Source organism: Papaver somniferum, chromosome 8 (genome assembly GCF_003573695.1).
Source record: "Papaver somniferum cultivar HN1 chromosome 8, ASM357369v1, whole genome shotgun sequence".
NCBI classification, from domain to species: Eukaryota; Viridiplantae; Streptophyta; class Magnoliopsida; order Ranunculales; family Papaveraceae; genus Papaver; species Papaver somniferum.
The window spans coordinates 161,104,527-161,132,262 of NC_039365.1; the positions used below are offsets into that span (position 1 = coordinate 161,104,527).

Consider the following 27,736-nt stretch of genomic DNA (forward strand, 5'->3'; position numbering starts at 1 on the left):
AATCAGAAAATTATTGAAACAATATAAAAATATTCTTGAAAATAATGTGAGGACTTGTAAAAGAAGGCTATTATTTGGGCATCACACTCCAATAGAGGGGCTTCACTTGGATTCTTAGTGTCCAAAAAAGAGGTTATGGGATATCCTAACACAAAAACAAAATGTCTAGATTACCCTTGAACTAAAATAAAAAATTAAAAACCTAATTTTTTCTATTCTAATTCACAAAAAACTGCTCCTCTTCCTTTTCATCTTTCTTCTCACAGTAACTTCATTTCAATTCAACTTCAATTCACATCGTTGGATTGAAATATCTACTAAATATGAGGAAGAAGAATTAAACTGATTCCAGTGATGGGAATCTGCATCTCAATCAACCACCAGACCCAAATCTTCATCCTCAAGAACCGGTTCAAGCAACTGAAGAATCACAATTTCAAACTCCTCAACAACAACCCATGGTGCATGTTAGGTAATAATCGAACAAACCCATATTTGTTTACTCTTTTTTGTGCTTAAATAGGTTAGATTGAATGAAATCAGAGTAAAATTAGGGTTTCAGTTTCTATTCTGCTAGTGTTACATCTGGTTCGCCAATCATAATTTGAGTTTCTGAAGAACTTACGTCCTGGTTTGGATGAATTCAAACCGTAAAATTAGTTTGCATGTTAGTTTACATCCAGGTTGCTATTAATTCCAACCGTAGAAATTAAAATTAAGTCCAGGTTCCTCTTAATTCCAACCGTAGAAAATGAATTTACGTCCAGGTTTATCTTATAAGCTAATCTAGACGTAATTCTTCCCGTATCTTTAGAAGAAGCTTCATACTGGATTACGTCTAGGTTTGTGAAGTAATTTTTCCAGACGTAAGCTTATACGTCTAGGTTCATGAAGTAAATTTTCCAGACTAATCGTCTACGTCTAGGTTCGTGAAGTGTTTTTCCAGACGTATGCTCCTACGTCCAGGTTTTTGAAGTGTTTTTCCAGACGTAATAATCGTGAAACCTCTAAATTTTTTTCAAACTAGTTCTATAAGATCTATTTCATGTAACTTTTAGGAATCCGGATAGAGTAAAGGCTAGAAAGAAGAGAGGAAATGATTTAACTCCAAAAGATACTCCACCTCGCCACGAAATTCATTGTGGGGTAGATTATAGAAGTCTCCCAAGGATGCTAAGAAGAAGAAGGATATGATGTAAGGAAGTATCTCAATATGTCCTGAAGTACCTCAAGATGAAGATAATGTTTTCGAAGATCTAGAAATTGAAGGGGATCAATTTCAACTACCGGTGATATCGGGAGGTACACTTGTGATTAGGGATACACCAAATCAACAAGAATCTGATGATGATGAAGAATAAGAATTTGTTGTTGAAGAAAAAGGGAAACAAGTTGTCGTTGCTTCACCTGAAGCTATACCTAAACCTCAAGTGAAGGAAAAGAAGCTGAAGAAGAAATCTTCACCAAAAGGCAAGCATATTCGTAAAGGCAATAATTTGTTGCCTAAGAAGAAGGATGGTACACTTTGGGGTGAGGCGCCCGATAAATCTGCAGTTTTATTTGGTTATCCATATTCATGGGCTGCTAAGGTTTGCAAAAACATGGTAAGAATCTCAAACTTTCTCTTATTTCGCATGATTTTGTTCAACTTAAAATATTAATTATTTGGCATAATTGAGAAATCTAACAAACTTGTTGTTTATATGTTCTTTGTAGGATCATGAAATTGCGATAAAGAAATTGAAAGATCAAAAGGCATCTCATTGGCCATTAGGTGAAGAATGTAAAGCAGTTCGTGATCTTGTATTGGATACAGGGTTAGGTAGTGGAATTCTAAACCATCAGCATGAGTTTGATTCTATTGTTGCCAGTGCCTTGAGAGAGCGATATTGGCTAGAGACCGATACTTTTCATCTCCCATTTGGCGAGATGACAATTGTTGATACATGAAAAATATTACCCCTTAGCCGGGCTAGTATGCCCCCAAAGGGGAGGCAAACCCAACATAAAACATGGGGACTTGGGGACTAACGCCAAAGTTGATAGACACATTTTTGTGTCTGATATAATCTCAATTGTATATATTGTTACTACTCGATTTTGTATATATTTTGGCTTTTTATGTCTTTGTAGGTGTTTTTGGAAAAATAAGATTTTGCAGCGAAATTGGCTCGAAAAGTGTTTTTTGCGTTCATGGGAGGACATTTGCTATTCGGACCCTCACTTTGGATAAGGGGTAACCTAATTACTAAGGGGCATCCCATTTCTAGGCATCTGCTAATCGCACCCCTACTCTGGATAAGGGGCAACCATCTTCAACATCCAAAAATCAGGTTTTGGCGGGAAAAAATGTAGTTAAAGAGCAGTTTTGGCAATCGTGATTTGGAGGAGTTTGAGGTCGATTAAACCTCTGATTTTCATAGGATAGACTCCTTATGGGTCTAGAAATCTAATATGGGTGTTTAAATTGATTAGATTGGGCTCAAACGACGGATTTTTCTCACAACAAGAAAATATGGAAAGTCACGTGTGTGACCTGTTTTAGGGAATTTTAGAGTGATTAAAACGCTGTAAACCTTCCCAAAGATTTGTATCTATCTAAGGAAGAGTTTAGAATAAAAAGGAAAGCTCAGAAATGCGTAGAATTCCTAAAACAAGAAATTATCGCAACTTGGCCGTGAAGAGAAGGAAAGAGATTTTGGAAGATTTGGGAGAGATTTAATCGGTATTTTTGATATAAATAGATGTCTTGGGTCTTATAGAAGAGGTGTCGATAGTTTGGGAACCTAAGGAGAGCCAGAGAAGAAGAAATCAGAGCTTCACCAAACTCTGTTTCTGCTGCTGCTGCTGTTGAAGAAGAAGAACAGCTGAAGAACATTGACCCTCGCTAGACAGTCGTAGAAAAGTGTCACTGTTTAACAGCTGAAGAACATTAAGGTGTTCAGGGCAGTCTTAAATCAGCGACAAAGCAACAGTTTTTCTGTAACCGATCTATTGTAACAGCTGTTTTGCAACAGCAATACACTGTTGCAAACAGTCTGTGTTATTACTTTTTACTCTTTTAATCATCTTTTGAGCAACAAACACATATTTTGAGATCATGATTGATATGAAGAGCTAAATACCAACACTGGGATGATGGAGAAAGCCATATTTCATACGTGTAGTAATTATATTTAATTCTTTTTATGACTTTTTGCATTAATTTAATCGTTTCATGATTTTTCTTAATTAGTTGTGAAGTCGTATGATGATGTATGCTTGGTCTAAGTGCCTTTGATGCATCATGCTAGTGATTTATAGTTAATCTTTTTAAAATCTACCCTGGCAAAGAATTAGAGTCAATAAACAAGAGCTACAATTGTCTAAGAATTGATTTTTGAACCACATGGTATGAGGTTTGGTGGAATCCTGAGTCTCAGTAATCTCTCGACATTGTGACAAACCTTGTTTATATATTTTCTTTATTTTTATTGTTTTCTATTATTAAGTCTCAAATTGAGTCTACACAAGTCCGAGTTGAACGAACTTTATTTACCACTTAAAAAAACTACATCAATTTTTGGCGCCGCCGACGCGGACTTGTATTTAGATTTGTTTTAGGTTTCTTTTTGTTTTTATTATTTTTGTTCTTTTTTATGCGTTTTGGTATTTTTCGTTTCTTTTCAGATTTGGAGCGAAGCTACAAGGAAAGAAAAAGTGCTATAAAAGGAAAGCATCGCCAGAGAAGGAAAGAAAGGAGTGAAGAAGAAGATTTTGTATATAGTTATTTTGTTTTATTTTTAGAATCTGTAAATAGGGTTTTATTTTTGTAATTTTTCTTTTCCTTTTTGGACATTTTTATTTTTGGACTTGGACATTTTTATTTTTAAACCCTAAGAAAGGGTTAAAATTAAATATAAACTGTTTGCAGGGAAGGACGACAGTTACGATACTGTCTCGGGCCCTCGGGTTCGTACACTGACATAGGAGTCGGTGGCCTGAGTCGACTTCAACGGTTCATCGCCCGTCTGCTACGGGAGGTAAGACTCTATCCACCCACGAATCCACTGTCAGTGGGTTTTATTATGTGTGACAACTCACACCCCTGCAGTAGAATGTCGAACCGGTATTACAATAGCCAATACAACGAATATCCGACTGAGTTTCAAAATGGACGTTACTACTTTGACCATAGTGTGAATAGTGGTTGGGAACATCATCCTTTTGAAGATTATGGTTCATACCATGGTGAGCCCAATTACTATCCACATACGCACCGGTCATATGAGCAAAATTCTTATATTTCTCCTTTACAAGAGTCTCTCAGGAAATTAGAAGAGTCAACACGTAGGATAGCTGAGATGAATAACTTAGTTTATGATGAAAGAAAACTTTCTTTAGAGGAATCCCTCAAGCTGATAGCTGAGACGAACGAAAGAATTGCTCGAAATAATCTTAATTTTCAATATAGTGTCTCCAATAATACCCTTGAAAATGAGGATAATTATTTGCATAATCAAGATGACGAGGATATAATTGGTAACACTACTTGTTGTTTAGATGAGGTTCAACCATTTTCATGTTATTATAATGATTATGATGAGGATAGTGTTGATGAAGAATTTGAAATAAATAGGCATAGTGATCAGGAATTTGTTACTCCAACTGAGCTTAATAATAATATTATTTCTAGTTCAAATCCAAATAATTTTAATAATTATTCACCTATTCAAAAGGACGAGGATTTGACTAGAGATACCCCCGTTTTAGACGATGTAGTATTTCCTTTTGATTACGAAGCTAATAATGGTTTAGAGGAACGAGTATATTTTGAGTCTAGCAATTTAGAAACAATAGACTTAGAAAAAGAAAATGAACTCGTCGAGATGAGTGAGGATGTACCTGACTTAGAAGAATCAATTGTCCATTTTCCTGAATTAGATGACCTTGAAATTAAGGAAGTTGTCACTAGTCTTTCTAGAGACACACAAAACTCTAAGTTTGGGGGTGATTATCATTCTCCTTGTGCCTTACCTTTAGCTCTTACAGAGATCCCTCACTTGGGACTTGACATATGTGCCTCAACCATTTTACAATATTATCTTCATACACGTTTTCCTGAACCTAGTGATGTCCACAAGAAATTTCAGTTATTAGAAACCCATCCTCTGGTTGATGTGGTTTACCCAGGCTATGATACCCAGATTGACTTTGTTTTCCCACCAAATATTTTTCTTCCAAATGTGGGAATGTTTGATTTTCAAATGTGTCGAATATTAAGTTTTGAGACTAAACCTAATTACTTTAGGAGATTAGGGTCGACATACTTGTTTAAGGAAGATCACCACTCTCATTATAGTCAGCTGTGTAAGTCAAATCTGATTGACTTAGAGGATCCTCAATTATTCATGTTATTATTATGTGCTTCTAAGTTTTTATTTGAGTTTTTCCAGACTCTAGAACCTGAACATTTGGATCTAACTTATTAGGAAACGCAACCCATGAAAATATTTTATTTGGACCCAATTATAGATCCTGAACCTGAACCACAACTAGATGTAGTTGTCTTAAACAAGAAACTAGACAAGGGTGTGCTTTATTTGTTCATTTTCTTGGCATGTTGCAGATTCCTTTTACTTGTGATAGCTCTATTTGGTTTTGATGACCCACAAATATTTCGGCTATTACTTTATGATTTTATAGGGTGACTAATCCTTTCTTAGTCTGGCTAAAGATATTAAACTTAGCACTTCTTGGGAGGTAACCTATTCTCATGCAACACGGTAATATCTTTCCTTATCTCTTTTGCTTCAAATGGTAACAATTTCTCTTTGTTCATGCTTTTAGTTTGATCTTTAGAACATTGAGGACAATGTTAGATTTAAGTTTGGGGGTATAGGAGAAACTTTTTAGTTGCACAATTAAACTCCAGAGCCTAGAAATTTATGCTTATTAAGGATGGCAATAACCAATCTAAGTGGATGGAGGAATTTTGGTTGTAGGAGTTGAGGAACCAATCTGACTAGATGGCAACATCTAAAGAGTCTATTCATAAAAGCACAGAGCTCAGGTGTTAGAAATAACATGATAGTTTCACCATATCTCGTTGAGTCCTTTTCACTTCTGTTTTTATTTTGTTTTGTTTTTAAACTATGTTTCTCTAAGTGATTAGGTGGGGCTCACGATTCAAGTTGTTACAAATGCTAGAGTGAATTAGAGTGATTGAGATAGAAATAAAAAAAAAAGAGTTGAAAAAAAAAGAGACCAGACCATCAGACCAACTGGAATAAATTCAATAAAGTCGACCACTGGAACCCTTGTATATGCCAGTTGTGTTGACCTAGAGTTAGGATTATCAATCACTGGTTCCCTTGTATATTCCAGTATGTTGATGTTAGTCAGACTAGTATCTCAGTCCATTAGGATAGGTTCATTTTGGCGGAGGCCTTCAGACAGATATAAGAAACACCGTTCACCTAGTAAACATCAAAACCATCTATGTTTTTCTATATCCATCTTATTGATCTATCCATGTGATTAGTTTTGACTCCGGATATTGATGTCCATAGTGCGACTATCTGAGTAGAGCTCTGTCACTTCATATGAATTTTAGTATGCTTGAGTGCAAACTCGTGTACAACAATTGGAATTTCGCATCAGGGTACTTCCTCCTGTAGTCAATAAGTATGCCAACCAAGGAGATTCTTTAGTGCCTTCCAAGGTTCTGTGTAGATAGCTAGGGTCTGGAGTAAAAAGGTTTTGTGGGTATACCTCTAGTAAGCCCTCCGGAGACAACACTCCGCCATTAGGGACACCTAGGGGTTTAAAGGCTTATTGCATACGCTAAATGCAATCGACGATGCCTGCGACAGTGAGTTAGGATTTTATTTCTATTTTATTTTTGCTCGAGGACTAGCAAATAATATGTTTGGGGGTATTTTATAGACACATTTTTGTGTCTGATATAATATCAATTGTATATATTGTTAGTGCTCGATTTCGTATTTATTTTGGCTTTTTATGTCTTTGTAGGTGTTTTTGGAAAAATAAGATTTTGCGGCGAAATTGGCTCGAAAAGTGTTTTTTGCGTTCATGGGAGGACATTTGCTATTCAGACCCTCACTTTGGATAAGGGGTAACCTAATTACTAAGGGGCATCCCATTTCCAGGCATCTGCTAATCGCACCCCTACTCTGGATAAGGGGCAACCATCTTCAACATTCAAAAATCAGGTTTTGGCGGGAAAAAGGTAGTTAAAGAGCAGTTTTGGCAATCGTGATTTGGAGGAGTTTGAGGTCGATTAAACCTCTGATTTTCATAGGATAGACTCCTTATGGGTCTAGGAATCCGATATGGGTGTTTAAATCGATTAGATTGGGCTCAAACGACGGATTTTTCTCACAACAAGAAAATATGGAAAGTCACGTGCGTGACCTGTTTTAGGGAATTTTAGAATGATTAAAACGCTGTAAACCTTCCCAAAGATTTGTATCTATCTAAGGAAGAGTTTAGAATAAAAAGGAAAGCTCAGAAACGCGTAGAAATCCTAAAACAAGAAATTGTCGCAACTTGGCCGTGAAGAGAAGGAAAGAGATTTTGGAAGATTTGGGAGAGATTTAATCGGTATTTTTGATATAAATAGATGTCTTGGGTCATATAGAAGAGGTGTCGGGAGTTTGGGAACCTAAGGAGAGCCAGAGAAGAAGAAATCAGAGCTTTACCAAACTCTGTTTCTGCTGCTGCTGCTGTTGAAGAAGAAGAACAGCTGAAGAACATTGACCCTCGGTAGACAGTCGCAGAAAAGTGTATGTTTAACACCTGAAGAACATTAAGCTGTTTAGGGCAATCTTATTTCAGGGCAGTCTTAAATCAGCGACAAAGCAACAGTTTTTCTTTAACAGTTCCATTGTAACATCTGTTTTGCAACACCAATGCACTGTTGCAAACAGTCTGTGTAACAAACACATATTTTGAGATCATGATTGATATGAGGAGCTAAACCCCAACACTGGGATGACGGAGGAAGCCATATTTCATACGTGTGGTAATTATATTTAATTCTTTTTATGACTTTTTGCATTAGTTTAATCGTTTTATGATTTTTCTTAATTAGTTGTGAAGTCGTATGATGATGTATGCTTGGTCTAAGTGCCTTTGATGCATCATTCTAGTGATTATAGTTAATCTTTTAATAATCTACCCTGGCAAAGAATTAGAGTCAATAAACAAGAGCTATAATTGTCTAAGAATTGATTTTTGAACCACATGGTATGAGGTTTGGTGGAATCCTGAGTCTCAGTAATCTCTCGACATTGTGACAAACCTTGTGCATATATTTTCTTTATTTTTATTGTTTTCTATTATTAAGTCTCAAATTGAGTCTACACAAGTCCGAGTTGAACGAACTTTATTTACCACTTAAAAAACTACATTAGAAGTCCATTAAAAAAGTATCCATAAGATGGAAAGGACATGGAAGGAATTAATAGGAAATAGGATGTTGTATTAAAAAAGGAATGACATAAGTAGTAATTAAGGAGGTTTAGGACATGTGGCATGACATCATAAAAGGAAGAGCTTTTGAAAAGTCTATATAAAGAGGCATATAGTAAAATAGAAGGGATCCTTTTTTATCTATCTTCCTCTCTCATCTCTTGGAAAATGGGGTGTGTTGTGGTTAGGACTTGTAGAACCCTAAACCAAAAATTTGGGTATTAATATTTGGCGACCACACCTGAAAACTCTTCTCTAACCCAACCGCCCAATTATCACAACATTTCTTTTGTATCCGCGTCCTCACTCTTTATCCGTGTTTTCCTCCGCGTACTCACTCTTTACCCGTGTTTTTTCCTCCGCGTCTTATCTTCCTTACCATACTCATTTCTCAATTCCCGCGTCCAAGACAATCCATATTACTAACAAAAGAGCTAAATAGTCGCCGCTTCACAACATCAACATCGCTCAACTACATCCGTGAACACGTAAATCACGTAGGCATCTATATGTTCACAAACAATATTCAAACTCTAGGTACCAACTCGTGCTGATAATACAATGGCATTGATTCCTTGGCTCAAAACCTTCGGGTTTAACATAGCCTCATCTAAGAATACTGCGAGTGGCGTTTACGCAAGGGGAGATAAATAAAACGAAGCATAAAAGTAAAACTCATGAAGCGTTAGACAAAAATAAAGTGCTGAAGTGTAAATGAGACCGGGATTTACGTGGTTCAGCACTAAGGCCTACATCCACGGGGTTGTTGTTTCACTATGTACTTGATGGTTACAAAGATAGTCGAGTGACTTTGTATTTTACATTGGTCTATCTATTGTAAAGGACTAACTTACACTTACAATCTTTTCTCTCTCTCCTTCCCCAGTTTTTTCGATCCCTTTACTCTTGGTGGAGAGGGGGTATTTATAGGGTTAGAGTGTGGGACCCATCTCTGAAGGCCGTTGGAACCTTATCTTCTTGTGTTTTGTGTCCATCACGCAGGGGTCTTCGTTCGTAACTTCATCACGCAGAGTCATCCTCGTTCGTTCCACGGGTTGATCGACACGTATGCTGCTCAGAGTGTTTAATGCGGGTAGTTGAGGCGCCTGCTCGTGTCAGGCAAGTGTTCTCTGCCTCTGTCGCGTCCATGTCAGTACATCTTCTCTCCATCGTTGATCTTGGCTTCTTTTGGGGATGAGATAAAGTAACTCTTTGGGAGTTATCCGGTGCTCCGCAGTACAACGTGTTACCGGAAAATCCTTTAACTTTTGCCCTTAGATTTGTTCGGGCAACGATCCAACGTCGGCGGGATGGGCATCTTGGTTGTGGGCACATGTCATCATGCTTTGATGACTTTGTCCGCATGCTCTCCACGTATGTTCCTATATACACGTGTTTGATGATGAAATATGTGCACACAACATCAGCGCCACTCCTCTCCCTCCCTGGCTACACCATGCCACCAGTACTGCTTACGTTAACCTCTCTCACCCCCTTCCCTTCATGCGCTCAATCAAATCAGCGGAGAAGCAAGCCGATTTAAGTGGAAAACGTTTTCAACACTAAGGAATAACAGATGCCGATTGTAGAGATAAGTTCTATCTTTCCTTAATTTCTAAATCCGATTGTGTTTGATAATTTATCAGGTTAGAAATAAAATTTTAGAGAAATCAGTTTATGTTTTTGTCTATCTCAAATTACTTCAGGATACCTTCTTTAATTCAAAATATCAACGTCGACTTACAACCATCAAATCATTATAACAATTTTAATGAATGGGTCTTTCGGAAACCCTCTAATAGAATTCTCAGATTTCAAAAAAAAGAAACTCCATTACCATCGGGATTAAAATATTGGACCCTAGGTTTAAAAACCATTGTCCGCCAATAATCTTTACAACTAAACCATCTCTTTCGTGCCGGCAAGCTTGGGTCTGATGGGGTTTGCTCGCTAGGTTTACATGGATGGCAGAGGTTAAGACAAGAAAGCAACAACATTTTGCTTGACAAAACCGGCAAGCTCGGGCTGAATGCGGCTAGGAGAAACTTCCTTATGAAGACCCGATGATCCACGAAGTTTCCTTAACCTTCAAAGGTCATACGCGGAGACTCACTTTCACCTCGTACAAGATAAAAGATTAAAAGTCATATACGCGTCTCAGCTATTACCACTATCGAAAAAAAAAAAAAGGGAGAGTGGTCATGGAGAAAGCGCGTCATGAAGCAGCTATCATTTTCTTTGTTTGACTCCTCCCAAATCATCTCCACGTCCATAGACACAGCCGCTGGCACCAAGAAAGCTAGAAACCGCCAACCACCCAATGATACACCGCTTCATCCATCATTATGAGTTAACCACAACAACGATTCTTCATACTTGTTCTCCGACTACCCCATCCCTTTAACCCACTACCCTCAGCAACGCGGCTTCCTCCCCCCCCCCCTCGGAACAACCATCATCTCTCTTTATCCCCTTTACCACTGAAGAACAATACCGGCACCAAACCCAGTTCATCGAGGATAGGAACAACGTTCGATTGAAAGCATGGAAGTAACCACAGCTGCATCAATAATTGCACGAACGCGTTGTGGCTAGAGCTTTCCTAGGATGCGCGGACGAAGACATTATTAGACGGACACACCATAGTATCCCGAGCCTGTTGAGAGGAAAACTGGGCACAACAATCCAAGCTTAAGTGAGTCCAGCGACTACTGCAAGTGAAAAAGTACAACAATCTAATACTGCCCCTTCTCCCCATGACCATGCCTTCCTCCGAATAGTAAGGATATTTACTCTGCCACTCAGTCTTGTCCAATTTATGACTACTTACCTATTAGAGGGTTATCGAGCACACAACGCTTGTCCAAACAAGTCCTTTTAAGCGCCATCTTAAATTCCATGTGTTTTCCAAGCTCGCCTATATGTATATTTGTAGAACCTGTATTCTCATAGCATAATAATCAATGGTACAAGTGGGCCATCGGTGCTCTTATTTTTCTTCTGCTAGCACAGCATGATCGATAAAATGTGTATCTGCATGTTTAGTGTTTATATAAATTTTTGAATGCAGCCTAGATCGACCACTAGACATACTCCCTCTGCAATGTTGCCACTTTTGTCTGATTAATTGTGTAAAGTTACTAGCCTAATCTTATTTGAAAATAGAAATTTCTTACATTTTGTATTTACTCCCCCGTTTCTTTCCATAACTCGACATAAATTATTCTATGAGCATGATAACATTTCATATGCTTCATATGTACGTTATAATATGAGGTCGATAGGACCGTTCATTTGAATTTCTAACGAATGAAATATGTTAACCTAGCCTTGCATGTATTGACATGAAATACATGTTCTGATAACTTGTTCATTTGAAATTTCTAATGAATGAAATATGTTAGTCTAGCCGTGCATGTATTGACATGAAATAATGTTCTGATAACTTGCTGAAGTCTTGCCCGCGCCCGTCCCACATTGAGTATATCAAACCAGTACATGACTAAGAAAGTGCCTGTTTGCAGATTAAATCTTACTTGAATATGGATATTTGCTTTTTTAAATATGCGTGTCACCTAATCGCATGCGGAGGTCTTGTCACTTTATTAAATTTACTAAACATCAGTATTATCTTGTCTTGAATCTCATGATTGCAAAAAAAAAATTAGAAAAAAAATCTAGAAACGTGATCCGGGAACCATGCTAGCAAGGGTCCATAGAGGCCGCTTGAATAAATACAAATTTGGAAAAGTTGCGGGAATGCCAAAGGAGCCTGATCAGCTGACAAATTTGCAAAAGGTTGCGGGAATACCAATGGCGCCCGATCGACTGACAAAAGGTTGCAGGAATGCCAATGACGCCCGATCGACTGACAAAAGGTTGCGGGAAAGCCAATGGCGCCCGATCGACTGACAAAAGGCTGCGGGAATGCCAATGGAACCCGATCGGCTGGCAAATTTACTAAAGGTTGCAGGAATGCCAATGACACCTGATCGACTGACAAAAGATTAGGGAAACGCCAATGGCGTGACTGAAAAAAGGCTGCGGGAACGCCAATGGCACCCGATCGGCTGACAAATTTACTAAAGGTTGCAGGAATGCCAATGGCACCTGATCGACTGACAAAAGGTTGCGGGAAAGCCAATGACTCCCGATCGACTGCCAAAAGGCTGCGGGAACGTCAATGGCACCCGATCGGCTGAAAAATTTACTAAAGGTTGCAGGAATGCCAATGACACCTAATCGACTGGGAAAAGGTTGCGGTAACGCCAATGACGCCCGATCGGCTGACAAAAGGCTGTGGGAACGCCAATGGCACCCGATCGGCTGACAAATTTACTAAAGGTTGCAGGAATGCCAATGGCACCTGATCGACTTACAAAAGGTTGCGCGAAAGCCAATGGTGCCCGATCGACTTACAAAAGTCTGCGGGAATGCCAATGCCACCCGATCGACTGACAAATTTACTAAAGGTTGCAGGAATGCCAATGGAACCTGATCGACTGACAAAAGGTTGCGGGAACGTCAATGGTGCCCGATCGACTAACAAAAGGCTGCGGGAACGCCAATGACACCCGATCGGCGGACAAATTTACTAAAGGTTGAAGGAATGCCAATGGAACCTGATCGACTGACAGAAGGTTGCGGGAACTCCAATGGCACCCGATCGAATGACAAAAGGCCCCGAGATACATAGACACTCGGATGGCTGACGATCACATAAAGAAGGCGACGGGTTGATATGATCATCGGATCGGCCACAGATCTACAAAAAGGCGACGAGTTGCCCCGTGCATCCGATCGGACAAAAATTTACAAAAAGGGCGACGAATTGATATACTCACCTGGTCGGCCACAAATCTATAAAAGGGCGACAAGTTGCCCCGCGCATCCGATCGGCTAAATAAAAGGGGAGTGGGCGCGTTTGGTACACACTCCACCCATCCCCACCAAGGCGAACCGCCAAGCGTTGCGTTCCATTGAAAAATAAAAAGGAGTAAACGCGTTTAACCCTAGCCCATCCTCTACAAAAAAAGTAGGGGAGGGCGGGGAACCCGAGCCCATCTTCTACAAAAAGATGGGGGAACCCGAGCCTATCCTCTACAAAAATAAAAAGAAAGGGGAAGCCCGAGCCTATCCTTCAAAAAAGAACGCAAAAATTTTTCCTATCCAAACGCCTGGAAAAGAGAGCACTAGACTATCCTCCCTCACCGAGGCATGATACGCGCTACCAATTTGTGGATACCCTGTATAAAATTTGCCTTTAGCTCCGCCCCACGCGTGAATGAAAATTTGTCTTCATGATCATGATATTTCTTACGTGCTTCGTCCTGATGAATCGGTCTGATAATCCATAGGATACCTACTCCCTCTCGCAACGCCAACAGGCGCGCCAAATCGTCCTGAAGGTAAGATGGGGATACAAACTAAAGACCTCCCAAACTACGCGGAACGACCAGAGAAAAGAAAAAGTGGGGGCTAAGTAACTTTAACATTTATGTTTTCATTATACTCACACTGAGACCCTCAAATTGTGCTGGTAATACAATTTGAAGGTCTAAGAAAATCTCCAGTTATTTCAAGCAAAATTATTTGGAAATGCCTACCCAAACACCCGCGCGCATGATGAAAAAATTTCTTGCAAAAAACCATCTCATTGCATAAATTCCTCCAACTTGCGGACTGGGGACTCGACTCGAGAAGACAACAAAGGGCGCCAGAATGGGATGTAATATGACTATTGGGTTATTTGACAATTAACCCAATAGTCAGGGGACTAATGTTGATACATGAAAAATATTACCCCTTAGCCGGGCTAGTATGCCCCCAAAGGAGAGGCAAACCTAACATAAAACATGGGGACTTGGGGACTAAGCCCAAGTCCATTAAGAAAGTATCCATAAGATGGAAAGGACATGGAAGAAATTAATAGGAAAGATGAGGTTGTATTGAAGAAGGAATGGCATAAGTAGTAATTAAGGAGGTTTAGGACATGTGGCATGACATTATAAAAGGAAGGGCTTTTGAAAAGTCTATATAAAGAGGCATATAGTATAATAGAAGGGATCTTTTTTCTCTCTCTCTTCCTCTCTCATCTCTTGGAAAATGGGGTGTGTTGTGGTTAGGACTTGTAGAACCCTAAACCAAAACTTTGGGTATTAAAAACAATAACGCCGGATGATGTGAAGCAAATCTTGGACTTAAACATTGAAGGAAAAGTTGTTTCTGAAGGTTTTGACAACAACATGAGTTGGACAGATCTTTATGCTCTTGTCAAAGACACACTTGGATGGGAGCCAGCTGAGACGGAGAAACAATTTAAGTGGGCTGGTGGAGATAAACCAAATGAAGCAAGAAAAGGTCAATCTATACCTGTCAAAAAGATATTGTTGAAGAATCTGAAAGATATGTTTGGAGGAACACTTGATGCTGAGGTAGTACATAAGGAGGTGATAGATGAAACAAGAACTCGTCGTACAACCACCGCGTACCTATTGCATTCCCTTGGTACCATATTCTTTCCTGATAATTCGGGGAATCGAGTAAATGCTCACTATCTACAATGGTTAAAAAATTTCCAGGATACCAAAAAGTATGCTTGGGGCACCGCTACACTCGCTTATTTACTTGATAGTTTTCGTAAATCATCAATGGCTGGATATCTTTTCTTTGATTCTTCCAATAATTCCCTTGACGATTTTCTTCCTACACTCCTTTTTTTTTGGTAGAAGGCCTCCTCTTTTTCTTCTTCTTAGGTGGTTCCTGCATATCGTACCTAGTTTATGGGAATACGAATTTAAGCAAGTTACTCAACCATATTTGTCTTTTCCCCCGTGTTAATGTATCATATTTCGCGTCTAGCGCTTTTCAAATGTTGGTATCGGCAAACGTTCCTCTAAAAGCTTGGTCAACTATTGTTTCATGGAATGTTAGTTTTTGCCAAAAAGGATCAACATCTTGTAGCGGAATAACTCTTTCATTGTAATTGGATATGACATGCCGACATGGGAGGCCCAAACTTGTCATATTAGGACAAACACACTCTCCTCCATCAAAGTTACCCAACTCAAATTGTATCACTTCTTTCATGATCGTATCAATTGCACGATGCGACACTCTAAAAGAAATATCCTCAATCCAAGGATTGTCTTTCCATTTAATGTGTTTAATAGATTGGATTTTTTCAAAATGCTCCCTAACTCCATCGAGATCACAGAGGAAATAGTTGTGCATTGCTTGGAATACCGTAACAAATCCACCATCACCACTATGAAGCTTCTTCTTCAACCGGTTTTGATATGATTCCACCGTACTTGTATCTTGGTTGTCGAAGTGTCTATATTGGTTCGTGAATGCGGATACAAACTTCTCTTTGTGAGGATCCAACCAATTGTCCACAAAATACTTCACCATACTCGTATAACTTCTCAAACTATCCAATAACATACGAGATCGTTCTTCATAATCTTCCACGGTTAGAGAGTATGCCATGGCATCCCAATCATCTTGGAAACTAGCCCATCTTAGTTCCGCCAACTTGTCATCCTTCTTGAATTTTTCTTTGTCTTGTTCTTGTTGATCTACCGGTAGTTTCTTTATTCTCGCAATTTCACTTTTCTTTGTTGGACGAATTATGGTCTTACATTTAGTTTTAATGTTATTCCATAGGTGGAATGTGCAAAGAAGGTGATAAGCATCCGGGAAAATCCTCGCTATTGCTTTCAACAATGCTTGTTCCTTTTCGGTGACAATGACTTTTGGAGTATATCCTTCCACGTAGAATAACTTCACTTGTTCTAGTGCCCACACATAACTCTCTTCAAGCTCATTTTCCAAGAAGCAAAACGCGAAACTAAACGGAGAGTTGGTGGAAGTTTGTCCAACAATGTTCAACACCGGCATCTCATACTTGTTGGTCTTGTACGTGCAATCCATTAAAAGTACTTGATTGGAGCACCTCGCCAATTGTATAAACTCGGGATGAGCCAATATGAGATTTTTTATTTGTTCATCCTCATCTTCATTATGGAAAACCGAATAATTATACTTATCCCCCAAATTCCTTAATTGTTGCATTTGATTTCTATTTTCCCATTGTTGATTTTTCAATTTTGTTTTGGCGTTGTAGATGGTTTCCAAAGTAGAATCATTCGATGGGTTTAGGAGCTTTATATGACCGAGTATATCAATGGGTTTCATATGGTTTTCGGTCATGGAACTTACAATCATTTTTTCTTCATCATTTAGCTGCGCCGCATAAGGATGGATTAGCAAGGTCTCCGGTATTAGGTGGTTATGACGACCGCATACAACTTTCTCCATATACCAAAAATCACTTTTCTTGTTGTGTTTGAATTGAAGCTTGAACGGGCATTTAGTCTTCTTGGTGAAAGTAGTATTCTTCCTCTTCGTCTTTCCTTTAGATTTCGTACCCTTTTTCACATGACTTGTGCTAGTTCCACTACACTCTCAAACCATTTGAAAGTGGCGGTCATTGGTTGATCCATTACAAACTGTAACACACTTAATTAACTTGCCACGTTCTCTAACCCATTTCTTTGCATCATCTTTCTCTTTCCATGTCTACATGTTCCAAAAACTCAAATTTGGTAAAAAAAAAAAAAACATAGTGAATGAGCAACATATCTTTCCATTAGTTTCAAAAAAGAAAAAACACCTATCAAGTCATTCAAATAGTGATGGGAAGTGAAAAAGCGGGGGTCTAACAACACCATCCAATATTTCGCTCAGCAATCCGTATGGACTAACCCCAATGTACTTTGCTAAAGAATCAACTAGATAGTCAGACTCAATCTAGATTAAAGTATATCGAGGAGTTAATATCTCTCTCTTGTTTTGATTTACTCGAGCTAACAGAAATCAGCGAGTCTTTAATCAAACACAATGAATAATTTGGATGGTACCAAAGACCAATATCCAAGGATCAATCAATGACAATCAACAACCAAAGGTTGGATTACTCTAATTGATGATCTAACACACAACCTGTATTATTTCAATTATAAAGATAAAACAATATATTGCGGAAATTGAAATGACACAGACACCAGAAATTTTGTTAACGAGGAAACCACAAATGCAGAAAACCCCGGGACCTAGTCCAGATTGTACACACACTGTATTAAGCCGCTAAAGACACTAGCCTACTCCAAGCTAACTTCGGACTGGACTGCAGTTGAACTCCAATCAGTATCCCACTAATCCAAGGTACAGTTGTACTCCCTACGCCTCTGATCCCAGCAGGATTCTGCGAACTTGATTCCCTCAACTGATCTCACCCACAACTAAGAGTTGCTACGACCCAAAGTCGAAGACTTGACAATAAACGAATATGTCTCACACAGATAAGTCTATCAAATGATCAATCTGTCTCCCACAGATAAACCCTAAAAGGTTTTGTTCCGTCTTTTGATAATAATCAAGGTGAACAGGAACCAATTGATAATCCGGTCTTATATTCCCGAAGAACAACCTAGAGTTATCAATCACCTCACAACAATCTTAATCGTATGGTAGCAAAACAAGAAGTTGCGGAATCACAAAAAATGAGATGAAGATGTTTGTGATTACTTTTTATATCTTTCCTATCAGAGATATCAATCTCAAGCCAATCAATCCGATTGTACCCGTACGATAGAAGATGCAAGATCCGATCACACAACTACGATAAAAGTATTATCGGTCTGGCTTCACAATCCCAATGAAGTCTTTAAGTTGTTAACCTGGTTTTAGAAGAAGAAAACCAAATGTTAAAGGAGAACCGACTCTAGTATGCAAACTAGTATCACATGTGAGGTGTGAGGATTAGTTTTGCACAGATACTAGAGTTCCCCTTATATAGTCTTTCAAATCAGGGTTTGCAATTAAGTTACCTTGGTAACAAAGAAATCAATATCCACCGTTATATGAAAACCTGATTCAGATTCAAGCTAATATTTCTCAACCGTTAGATCGAAAACTTAGCTTGTTACACACACTTGATAATGCACGCTTCTAGGTTTGTTAACCATACCCAAACGTATGCACTTGTTGGTTCAACAATAGTTAACCAAAATGTTAGCCATATGATCATTCCATATCAACCACGTTCTTCTTCACCATAACTAGTTCAAATGATTTCAAATGAACTAGTTAGAGAGTTGTTCAATTGCAAGGAAATCTCATGTGCTACACTAGACACAATTGAAGCAAAGATGATTTGATTCACTTGAATCGGTTCATGAACTTTTATAGCCACGGTTTGCAAACTGCATTCCTTAGTCTTTTTAATTTTAAGTTCAGAAATCATCTTCAGATACATAACCTTCTCAAGTTCGCATACTAGGTTCGCGAAATTAAGTTACCGGGTAGAGTTTACAAACTCCAGCAGAAATTCTCGGGTATGAGAACTTTGCCGGTTCGCGGACTTAGTTTCACGCAAATAGTTTGTCAACTCCAGCAGAAATTCTCAGGTTTTAGAACTTAGGCAGTTCGCGGACTTGGCTCACGCCATTCTTCCGGTTCTCTTGATCAATAAAGTTTGCAAACTTTGGTTCAAGGAATAGGACTTATACATAAATGTGTTTCCATAACAATGCTTATGTCCACCATTGGTTATGTAATTTAACTCCATTTCAATCATTGAAACATTCTTAGAGGACGTTATACAGTTGTTACACCATTTCTCGTCAAAGAAATTTTCAAGATGATTAAAACATATCATGACTTCCGTCACACGGTAAAGATGAACTTGGTTAAAGAGAAAAGCTTACCAACTCATATTTCGAGATATAGATAGGCGAGGTATACTCGGCTCGAAATACCAAATGTGTATAATCAAAATCTATATATAGAGCATACGACTTCTTGTCTCAAAGAGTAGGAGATAGAGTAGATAGACTTTTGAGTGATAGATAAGTTCAAGTCTTCACATACCTTTTTGTCGAGAAGTTCCACCGGTTCCTTGAGTAGTTCTTCTACTTGTATGATAAATCTCCATGAAGTCCTTGAGCTCAACTACACTTTCTATCCTAGTCTGAGACTTAATTGTAATAGACTAAAAATCAAGACTTATAGTTTTGATCACTAACATTGACAAACATGCTTTAGATAGCAACACATGTGAGTTCGACCGAGCAATGCTCTAACAGGAAGAATCTTCAATTAGAATTTCGTTTGCATTAGGTTGAGAAGGCATTGGGCTAGGTGGAAGCACGATCTATCAACCAAAATATCATAACATTAGTAAAAAAAAGAAGGAAAACTAAAATTACGTCTAGGTTGGAAGGGACACAAACCCAACCGTGTTTAATATTTTTAAGACACAGTAATAGTTACAGTTGAAAAGTGAAAAACCTAACCTAGACGTAAATTTAAATTATGGTTGGAAAGTGAAAAATCTAACCTAGACGTAAAACGTGTAATAAATACCCATGCAAACCATATTTACTGTTGGGTTTGGCATGACATATTACCAACCGTAATTCAATTTTTGTTTTATTGGAAACCAGTTACGGTTTGAAGTTCTTCTAAACCTAGACGTAAACTTGAATTACGGTTGGAAACGAAGCTCAACCCAACCGTAATTTTCCATGAAAGTCTAAAAATCTCAAACTTTTTACGTACTTAAGCTAGTTTTGAGCGAAATTGAACCCATGGGAGATAGCTTAGAGGTGTACCTGTTGATTTTCAACCATTGATTCTTCACTTTGTTGATTTATTTCTTCAATTAGTTGAGATTCATCATCACTTTGTGTTAAACCCTCTCTACCATCTAACAAATCATCCATCTCTTGGTCTCCAACATGAGGAATGTAAAACCTGTTTTCTCTATCATATAAAGATTCACCCACCTCGAATTGGTAATTTGTTTCATCCATTTTGGTTGAGTGAGTCAAAAAATTTAGGGTTTTGAAAGAAATCTCCAAAAAAAAATTTTTTTCTCTTATCTCTAGTTTTTCTTCCCAAAAAAACTTTGTCCCAGAATTCACAAGTATATAACAACATTTATCTTCTTAATTTAAATTAAATTAAAATTAACTAAATAAGGGTTGTTTGGTCATTACAAAATTATTTGAGATAAAGGGTTTTTGATAGTATTACTTATGAGTGACCCGTTTCTGTCTTATTAGGTGACGCCCTCCAATGGAATGTGACGCCCCAATAATAACCTTCTTTTAAAAGGCATGGACCTTCGTCTAAAAAATAAAAATAAAAATGAAAGGAGTAATTATTTAACTAAACAAACAAAAATGTCAAATTAAAAAGAAGTATCTTAAAACTTAATAACTAGCTAACCAAACAGACCGAAATTTCAAATTAACATTTTTTCTAAAGAAAATGCACTGGATCAGATTCAAGTTTTATTCTACCACCTGCTCCCGCAGTAGCATGTTACTAAGGAATTGGTGCGGAATGGTTAGATTTAATCTTCAGAATATGTCATGTTTCTATGTTGTTAAGTGTCTAGAAAACCTATGTTGTCCGGGTGATTACTTTGAGTCTGTTGAGAACTCTATTATCTGTATTAACCTTTCCGATTTGGAATCGTGATATTATCAATGTTAATGAATTATGAGGCTCGCCTCTTTTACGGAAAATAAAAAAAGTAGTATGCTTCAGTGAAGGGAAAAAAAAAAAGAAAAAAAAAAAAAGAGAAAACTAATTGTTATTGCGACCGCAATCATCTACACCATGTGCTACTTCACCGTGTACTAGTCACCTAGGACTCTAGGAGCTTGATGACGTAAATGAATTTTGAAAGACTTCTTGAAAATCTTTTCATCGGATTCCATACCCTCAATCTAAAATCCCTCGATTATTTTCAATGAGTACTACTCATGGCAACATAAAAATCAAAATCTTTGTGGTCATCGAAACATTAAAATTCTGTCCACAACATTGTAGACTAAACAACTTGGAAGTATAAACACAACGTAAGACCTACTCCACCTTAACCCTCTTTCCAATAGCCCTTTTCCCCAACAACTAAAAATCTTCAACCTTCGATCTTCTAAACCAAACCAAACGGCAATTCAAAGCACATAGTCACATGCATTCTCAGTTCTGTTTTGCAAAAAAGCCTTCCTGTTTTGCAAAAGCTTTTCCCCTTTTGATACATGGGCAGGAGGACATGCATGACTCATTGTTTAGAATCAGAATTCTGAATGCTTTTCCAAATTATAAAAACAAAATATAATCTGCACTAGAGATTAGAGAAAACAACAAAGCTAGAGAGTATATGAAGAAGCGTGGGCTTAGTTTTATGTGCCATATACTCACGCCTACAACTAACATTCACTTTAAGGTTTATTCTTTTTCATTCTTTAATTTGATTTCATTAAGGCGCCATAAACAAAATATTATCCAACAAAAAAACAAGAATTAACGAGTTCTAAACAAAACCCATAAGGCAAAATGACAAATTTGATTGATTCACTGATTGATTGATGAGATTTAGTCACACCATGAAGGAGAAGTAGAAAGTGATGAAGAACAAGATAAACCATGACTACTACCAGAAGTATCAATAGATCTAGCATCTCTTAAACTGACTGAAACAGATGAACAAGCTTCCATTGGTAATAGCTTCTTCATTGGTGTTAATGGTGGTGTCATTGTTTCCAATGATGAATTAGGACTTAACCCTTCTTCATTTCTTCTATCTTCTTCTGCCTCCCAATCCATTTCTAAATGAGATGGTGATGATTCCGGGGTTTCAAATGGAGTTGCATTACTACAAATTGCACTTTCTCCTCCTCCTCCTCCTCCAACTCCACTATGTTTGTAGCTTAATTCATTGTCATATATTGGATTAGAAATGTAAACCAAATGTTTATCAGCAGCAGAGCCACAAACACTACTACCAATGTTAACCCGGACATCAGTAATTTCTGATTCAGCTACTTCTTGATGGTGAATTTGTTGCATAGTGGCCGGTGAAGCTGTTAATGATGAAAATGGAGATGGGGTGTTGTTTGGGTCTAAATTCAAGATTTCTAACACCTGATGATGATGGCTTTGGTGGTCATATGACTTGAAAAATTGATGTTTTTGTTGGTTCTTACAAATTTCTTCTTCTTGTTTGTGAACAATGGAAGGGTAAAGAATGTTTCTTGGAGCTAGAAAGACACCATGAGCATAAACATTGCTCAGCTGAACTGATGTTGTTGATGAATGTAATGAAGCTTGAGGTGAAGTTGCAGCAGGCGTAGTTGTGGCAGTAGTAGCAGTGTTAGTTCTATATCTACGCTTGCGAAAGAGAAGAAAACAGTAAAGTTCAGCTAATAATACTAGAATTAGAGCTAATACTATTGCTAAACTCACCACCAGTATCAATGTTGCACCCATTACCAACTTAGCTGACCCCTTCATCTCCTAATTCCTCTCACACACACACTTGCTCCTCTCTCTCTGGAAAGTTTGGTGAACTCAAACAGTTTGTTTCACAGATTCTACAGTTCAGGATATGTAGGAGAAATGGGGGGTAAAAAAAGGGAGGGTAAGAGGAATTTTTTTGGCGGGAAATAAAAAGTCCTTTACTTTTTGCAAGGAAAGTAGATTGCAGGCTTTTTTGTTGTTATGGGAAAAGCTTTTGTTTTTGTTCAGACATGGAAGGGTGTTTTGGTCATTTGGACATTATCCTGGAGTAAGCTGACATATGAAGAGTCAGACTGGAGTAAGCTGACGTATGAAGAGTCAGACTATGTGAACTGGAAATAAGTTAATGGAATTCAGTTCACTGTAAGAAAATTGAAGTATCTTTAAATATGCAAGAACTCAGTAATAGAAAAATCTCAGAAAAATCATGAAGCTCATTTTGATATGTGTAATATTATAAATGTATGGACATGTAGACCAATCAATGTTACAACTATTGAAAACCTAAAATATAAGTGGAAATGTGGAAAATCAAACCAGAGAATTAGCCTATGAATCAATCATATCATACATATAGGGAGGAACACTACAATGGGATAGAATACAACAGGAGGATTATTATACAGACTTTGAGCATTCATCAATAGGTTTAAGTGGCTGCCTATATTATGCAACTTACCTTTCTCTTAGGGAGGCAATCCGTGCTGCTAAATCGTCGTATTCAGGTAGATTCGGATGGACGAATAACCGTTCAGGTTGGAACGAAGTGGCGCGAGAAGGTGCTTTGCCTGCTTCTTTAGGAGGAGTTGCTGGTTCAGGAGGCAAAGACGTTGCTCTAGAAGGACGACGCCGTTCAGTTTCATCGCGAGTAGATGGACGCCTCCGTTCAGTTTCATCGTGACTAGATGGACGCACATTTGAACTTAATCCTGCTTTTACCATTACGGGTTCGTATTTTGTTGGCTTCTTGCTGTAATGCATCAGTAGTTGATCCATTGCCAGTTCTTCTTCATCCTTTTCTTTCTTATGATCGTCATCCAGAGCGTGCTGTAAGCCATTTCTTGCTTCTCTCCTCCTGGCACTTGGAACTCTCCTCATAGTGTCATCACCTTCAATGCTGGTGGGATTCTCATAGCCTAATGGTGGTTTCATCTGCCGCCTTCTTACTGACATTGGCTTTGGTTTTGGTGCTCGGTTACTAACAGAATCATCATGATGACTGTGCTCATTAACATGATTTACCTTAGCAGGTCGAAATTCCTGCCTTTCATCATGACTTCTCTCTGATCCAATATTCATGTATCTTCTATGCATCGGAGGCTCTAATAGTGTTTTTTCAGGGCCAAAAGTATCATTTTGAATACCATTCTTGACAACATTTGGTTGTTTAACATAAGGAGGAGGGGCAAAAGCCTTGTATTGTGGTTTCACCATTTCTGCCACCTCACGATCTTTCTCTTTTTCCTTAACCGCAGAGACCTTATCTGCTACCTCATGACTTCTCTCTTTTTCCACATCAGCAGTGTGATCTCGTCTTCTACGAGACCAAAGTTGTTCGTTGTCTCTCTGTGGAACAACTTCCGGTCTTCCATGAGAAGAAACATTGTAGTGATCTTTTTTTACCACGGTGTCCTCTGCAACTACAGTGCGGGCTTTATACACTGTATCTAGATGTTTTTCTCTTCTGCGAGACATGCTGTCTTCCTTGTCTCTTCGTGGCAAGTGCCCATCATTGGCAACTTCCTGTCTTCCATGAGAAGAAACATTATAGTTATCTTTTTTCGCAACAGTTTCTTCCGCAACTACAGTGCGTGCTTTGTAAACGTTATCTAGGTGGTTTCCTCTTCCGCGAGACATGCTGTCTTCCTTGTCTCCTTTTGGACCAGTTTCCTGGATGCTCTTCTGTGGTTTCAACACATCCTTAGTCACTTCCCGTCTTCCGTGAGACAGAACATCCTCTGGGTCTTTTTTCAAGGGAGTCTCTGTTTCCCTGTTATTCAGTGACTTGTTTCCATCACTTTGACGATTCTGGAATGACGCAACTCTGCGTGGCTGATCCTGTGATATAGTGAAAATTTGTTGCAAACAGTCAGTATAGGAGGTTACCAGCACACAAATGTGCATACTTATGCTCAGTAAACTAGATTTAGACTTGAGGATTTGGTCCTGATATGATGGTAGTTCCCCTTGGTTGCCAAAGCTCATCAGAATTCACACATACAAGCATGTGAAAACACAAGGCATGCGAAGACACACACACACGAAGAAGATATGCTAGAGTATTTTGATCAAGATATAAAGTGTTAAATGTCATTTCTTTTCTTTTTAAGGGATATTTGCTATAGGTACCGTATAACTACAGTATAGATAATGATTTCCACATCTAAAACTTTCTTGAAAGGAAAAGGAAGTAGGCTTACTTTTACAGGAACGACAGGATTCGAAAGCTTAAGCTGAAAATCCTTGGAGTCCCATTTTACAGAGTATTCTTTGGCAATATCACGCATCAGCTGCAGCTTCTGATCTACTGTAGGGGGAGTTGATGATAACTTCTCTTTGAACTGTTTGCAGGAAAGAAAAAAAATCATCAGCTGTTTAGTATTAGAAGCTTAAGGTAATTTAAACAGAGGACTATGATTCTTTTCGCAAGTGTACAGTAGCACATCACCTCCTGATTCACAAAAGGTTCAACATCATTCCCATATCTCTCAGTAAACATTTGTCTGAGGTCACGTAATTCAGGCAAATCTGCGAATCTTGCCGCAGCGAACATGAGAGATGACACAGCCTCTCTGACTTCTTCAGGACAGACACTACAACGAAAAGAAATTGAGGGTAAGTTATACAGTGTAACATTCAAGTGTCACATGAGAGGGGAAAGAACTAAGAAAAGAAAGTAAAAAAAAGCTAGCCTATGTATGAAATATATCATGTCAGGGGTTTAACCAGAAGCCAGAGCTAAAACAGCAAGCAATTTTACATTGAGACAAATAAGTTTAGATGCCAACTTTAAGACGGAAATGAAATATACTTAAGTTGCACGTGAGTGCACTTCAATTAAGATAATTCGTATGATGAACACAGTACCTCTGCTTTTGCATTACTGAAAGATGCCTGGGAATAATCCCGCAGAATTGCTCTACTAAATCATAACAAAACGAGAGGTTCAGCTCAACTATAAGACCTTCAGCCTGTTATAAAAAAGAGCAAACAATCAGATTATTCAGGAACGAATCATGATAAGAATTATCTATATTTTGTGCAAGTAACCAGGAGCGATGCAAATAGTGCACACTGTGCTGGGCTAAGTACTATGGTTAAGCTGCAGAAGCAAACAGTCATGGGTTCATGTAATCATTCAATGATTTAGTTTCTCCTGTACTAGACCAATGAATATTCATAAATGTAAATCATGAGTAGAGTAAAATTACAGCAAAACTAATATATCCTAATATTCTAACAAAAGAACAAAAACATCACCTAGTAAATTCTGCAGACAAGGTTTGATGACAATCGGACACACTAACAACCAGAATAAAAAGATAATCCAACAAAACACAAGACAACTCTCAAAATCGCTAGTCAAACAGCACCACATGTTACACATCAAAGAGAATAGAACACTGAGTAAATCCTTTATGACCCTCTCAATCATCTTCTCCGCCTTATAAGCCAATTAAAAACTAAGCATTCAAATCTGATGCAAATCCCAAGAATCAACTTCCTAAGCATCAGCCCAAAAACCCTCAGCCACGGAATATTTTATTTGAAACTGTGTTGAAAATCAGCAGGATACAGTCATATAGAAGAAACAGAACACTCAATTTTCGCATTACTGGATTAGTGAACAAGCCGTGCTGACCTTGTTCTATTACTAGTGTATATCACAGCCCTTGTTCCGAAAAATACAATTTGCCATAAAAACTACACAACTCCAAAATCTACCTGAGGATCTTCGAAAATTAACCCACAAAAAATCATCATGCATGTGACAAATTCTCAAGGTAGAAGAAGAGTATGACATTTTAATCATCAAACAAACAGAGATCCAATAAGAAATCAACGAAATTTCTCAAATTCAATCAAAAGAGAAGATTAATTCATCAAAAAACATCTAAAATCCAAGCTTTTCAATTCGAACAATTCAGAATCTGAAGCTGAGAAAGTTGAAGAGACATTACCCGTCCAAAAGCATTAGTTTCAAGGTTATTAGCAAGAAGATCTGCAATATCTTTCTTCAAATACTTCTGCATTGCATTCCTTTTCCTCCTTATTACATCAATTCTAGCTTTAATCAGCTTAATTGATGATTTACTACAAAACCCAAAAATTAATCAAAAAAACAGAACCCACATTCAAAACTATCCCAATCAAAAAAACAAACAAAACCCCACAGATAATCAAGATTCAAAGATCAAATCTTTACAATCAAAAATCACAATCACTAACCATTTCGAGGAGAATCCTCTCCCTAACAATCCATCCAACATTTTTTCTTCTTTTCTTCAAAAAACTGGGGGATTATGATGATTGAAAACCAAATGCTTAAACCTAATTTGGTTTCTATTTAAAGTGTTTCTGTGGGTACTGTGAGAGATTCTTATTCAAAAACTCTCGACACAGAGGAAGCTTTTGTTTTCCAGAGAGAGAAACTAGAGTTGTTTATTCTTCGGTTTCTCTCTCTAAAAAACACTAATTTATGACTGCTTCTTCTTCTTCTTTTGGACTGTTTTTTTGAAACCTGGTTTTAAACAACGTATACATGGCAAACAGCGGAGGACAACACCACTTTGTTACAATATGACGATATCACCCTCACTCTTTTTAACAAAATTCGGTTATATACCTATCTCTCTAATGATTCTCTAGGATAATCTTGAGG

General features: G+C 38.0%; 2 protein-coding genes across 2 annotated transcripts; both read right to left on the reverse strand.

The window, feature by feature from the left end:
• Positions 1-21,930: 21,930 nt before the first annotated feature.
• LOC113306325 lies at positions 21,931-22,824 on the reverse strand. The gene is made up of 2 exons (XM_026555276.1): positions 22,542-22,824; positions 21,931-22,457 (listed from the first exon to the last, which is right to left on the reverse strand). Exons 1-2 carry the CDS (start codon positions 22,822-22,824, stop codon positions 21,931-21,933), a joined length of 810 nt encoding a protein of 269 aa, XP_026411061.1.
• A 446-nt stretch (positions 22,825-23,270) lies between these two features.
• On the reverse strand, positions 23,271-27,583 carry LOC113303748. Its single transcript, XM_026552828.1, has 6 exons — positions 27,304-27,583; positions 27,036-27,168; positions 25,942-26,045; positions 25,523-25,667; positions 25,275-25,415; positions 23,271-24,912 (listed from the first exon to the last, which is right to left on the reverse strand). Exons 1-6 carry the CDS (start codon positions 27,342-27,344, stop codon positions 23,530-23,532), a joined length of 1,947 nt encoding a protein of 648 aa, XP_026408613.1. The 5' UTR covers positions 27,345-27,583; the 3' UTR covers positions 23,271-23,529.
• Positions 27,584-27,736: the final 153 nt, after the last annotated feature.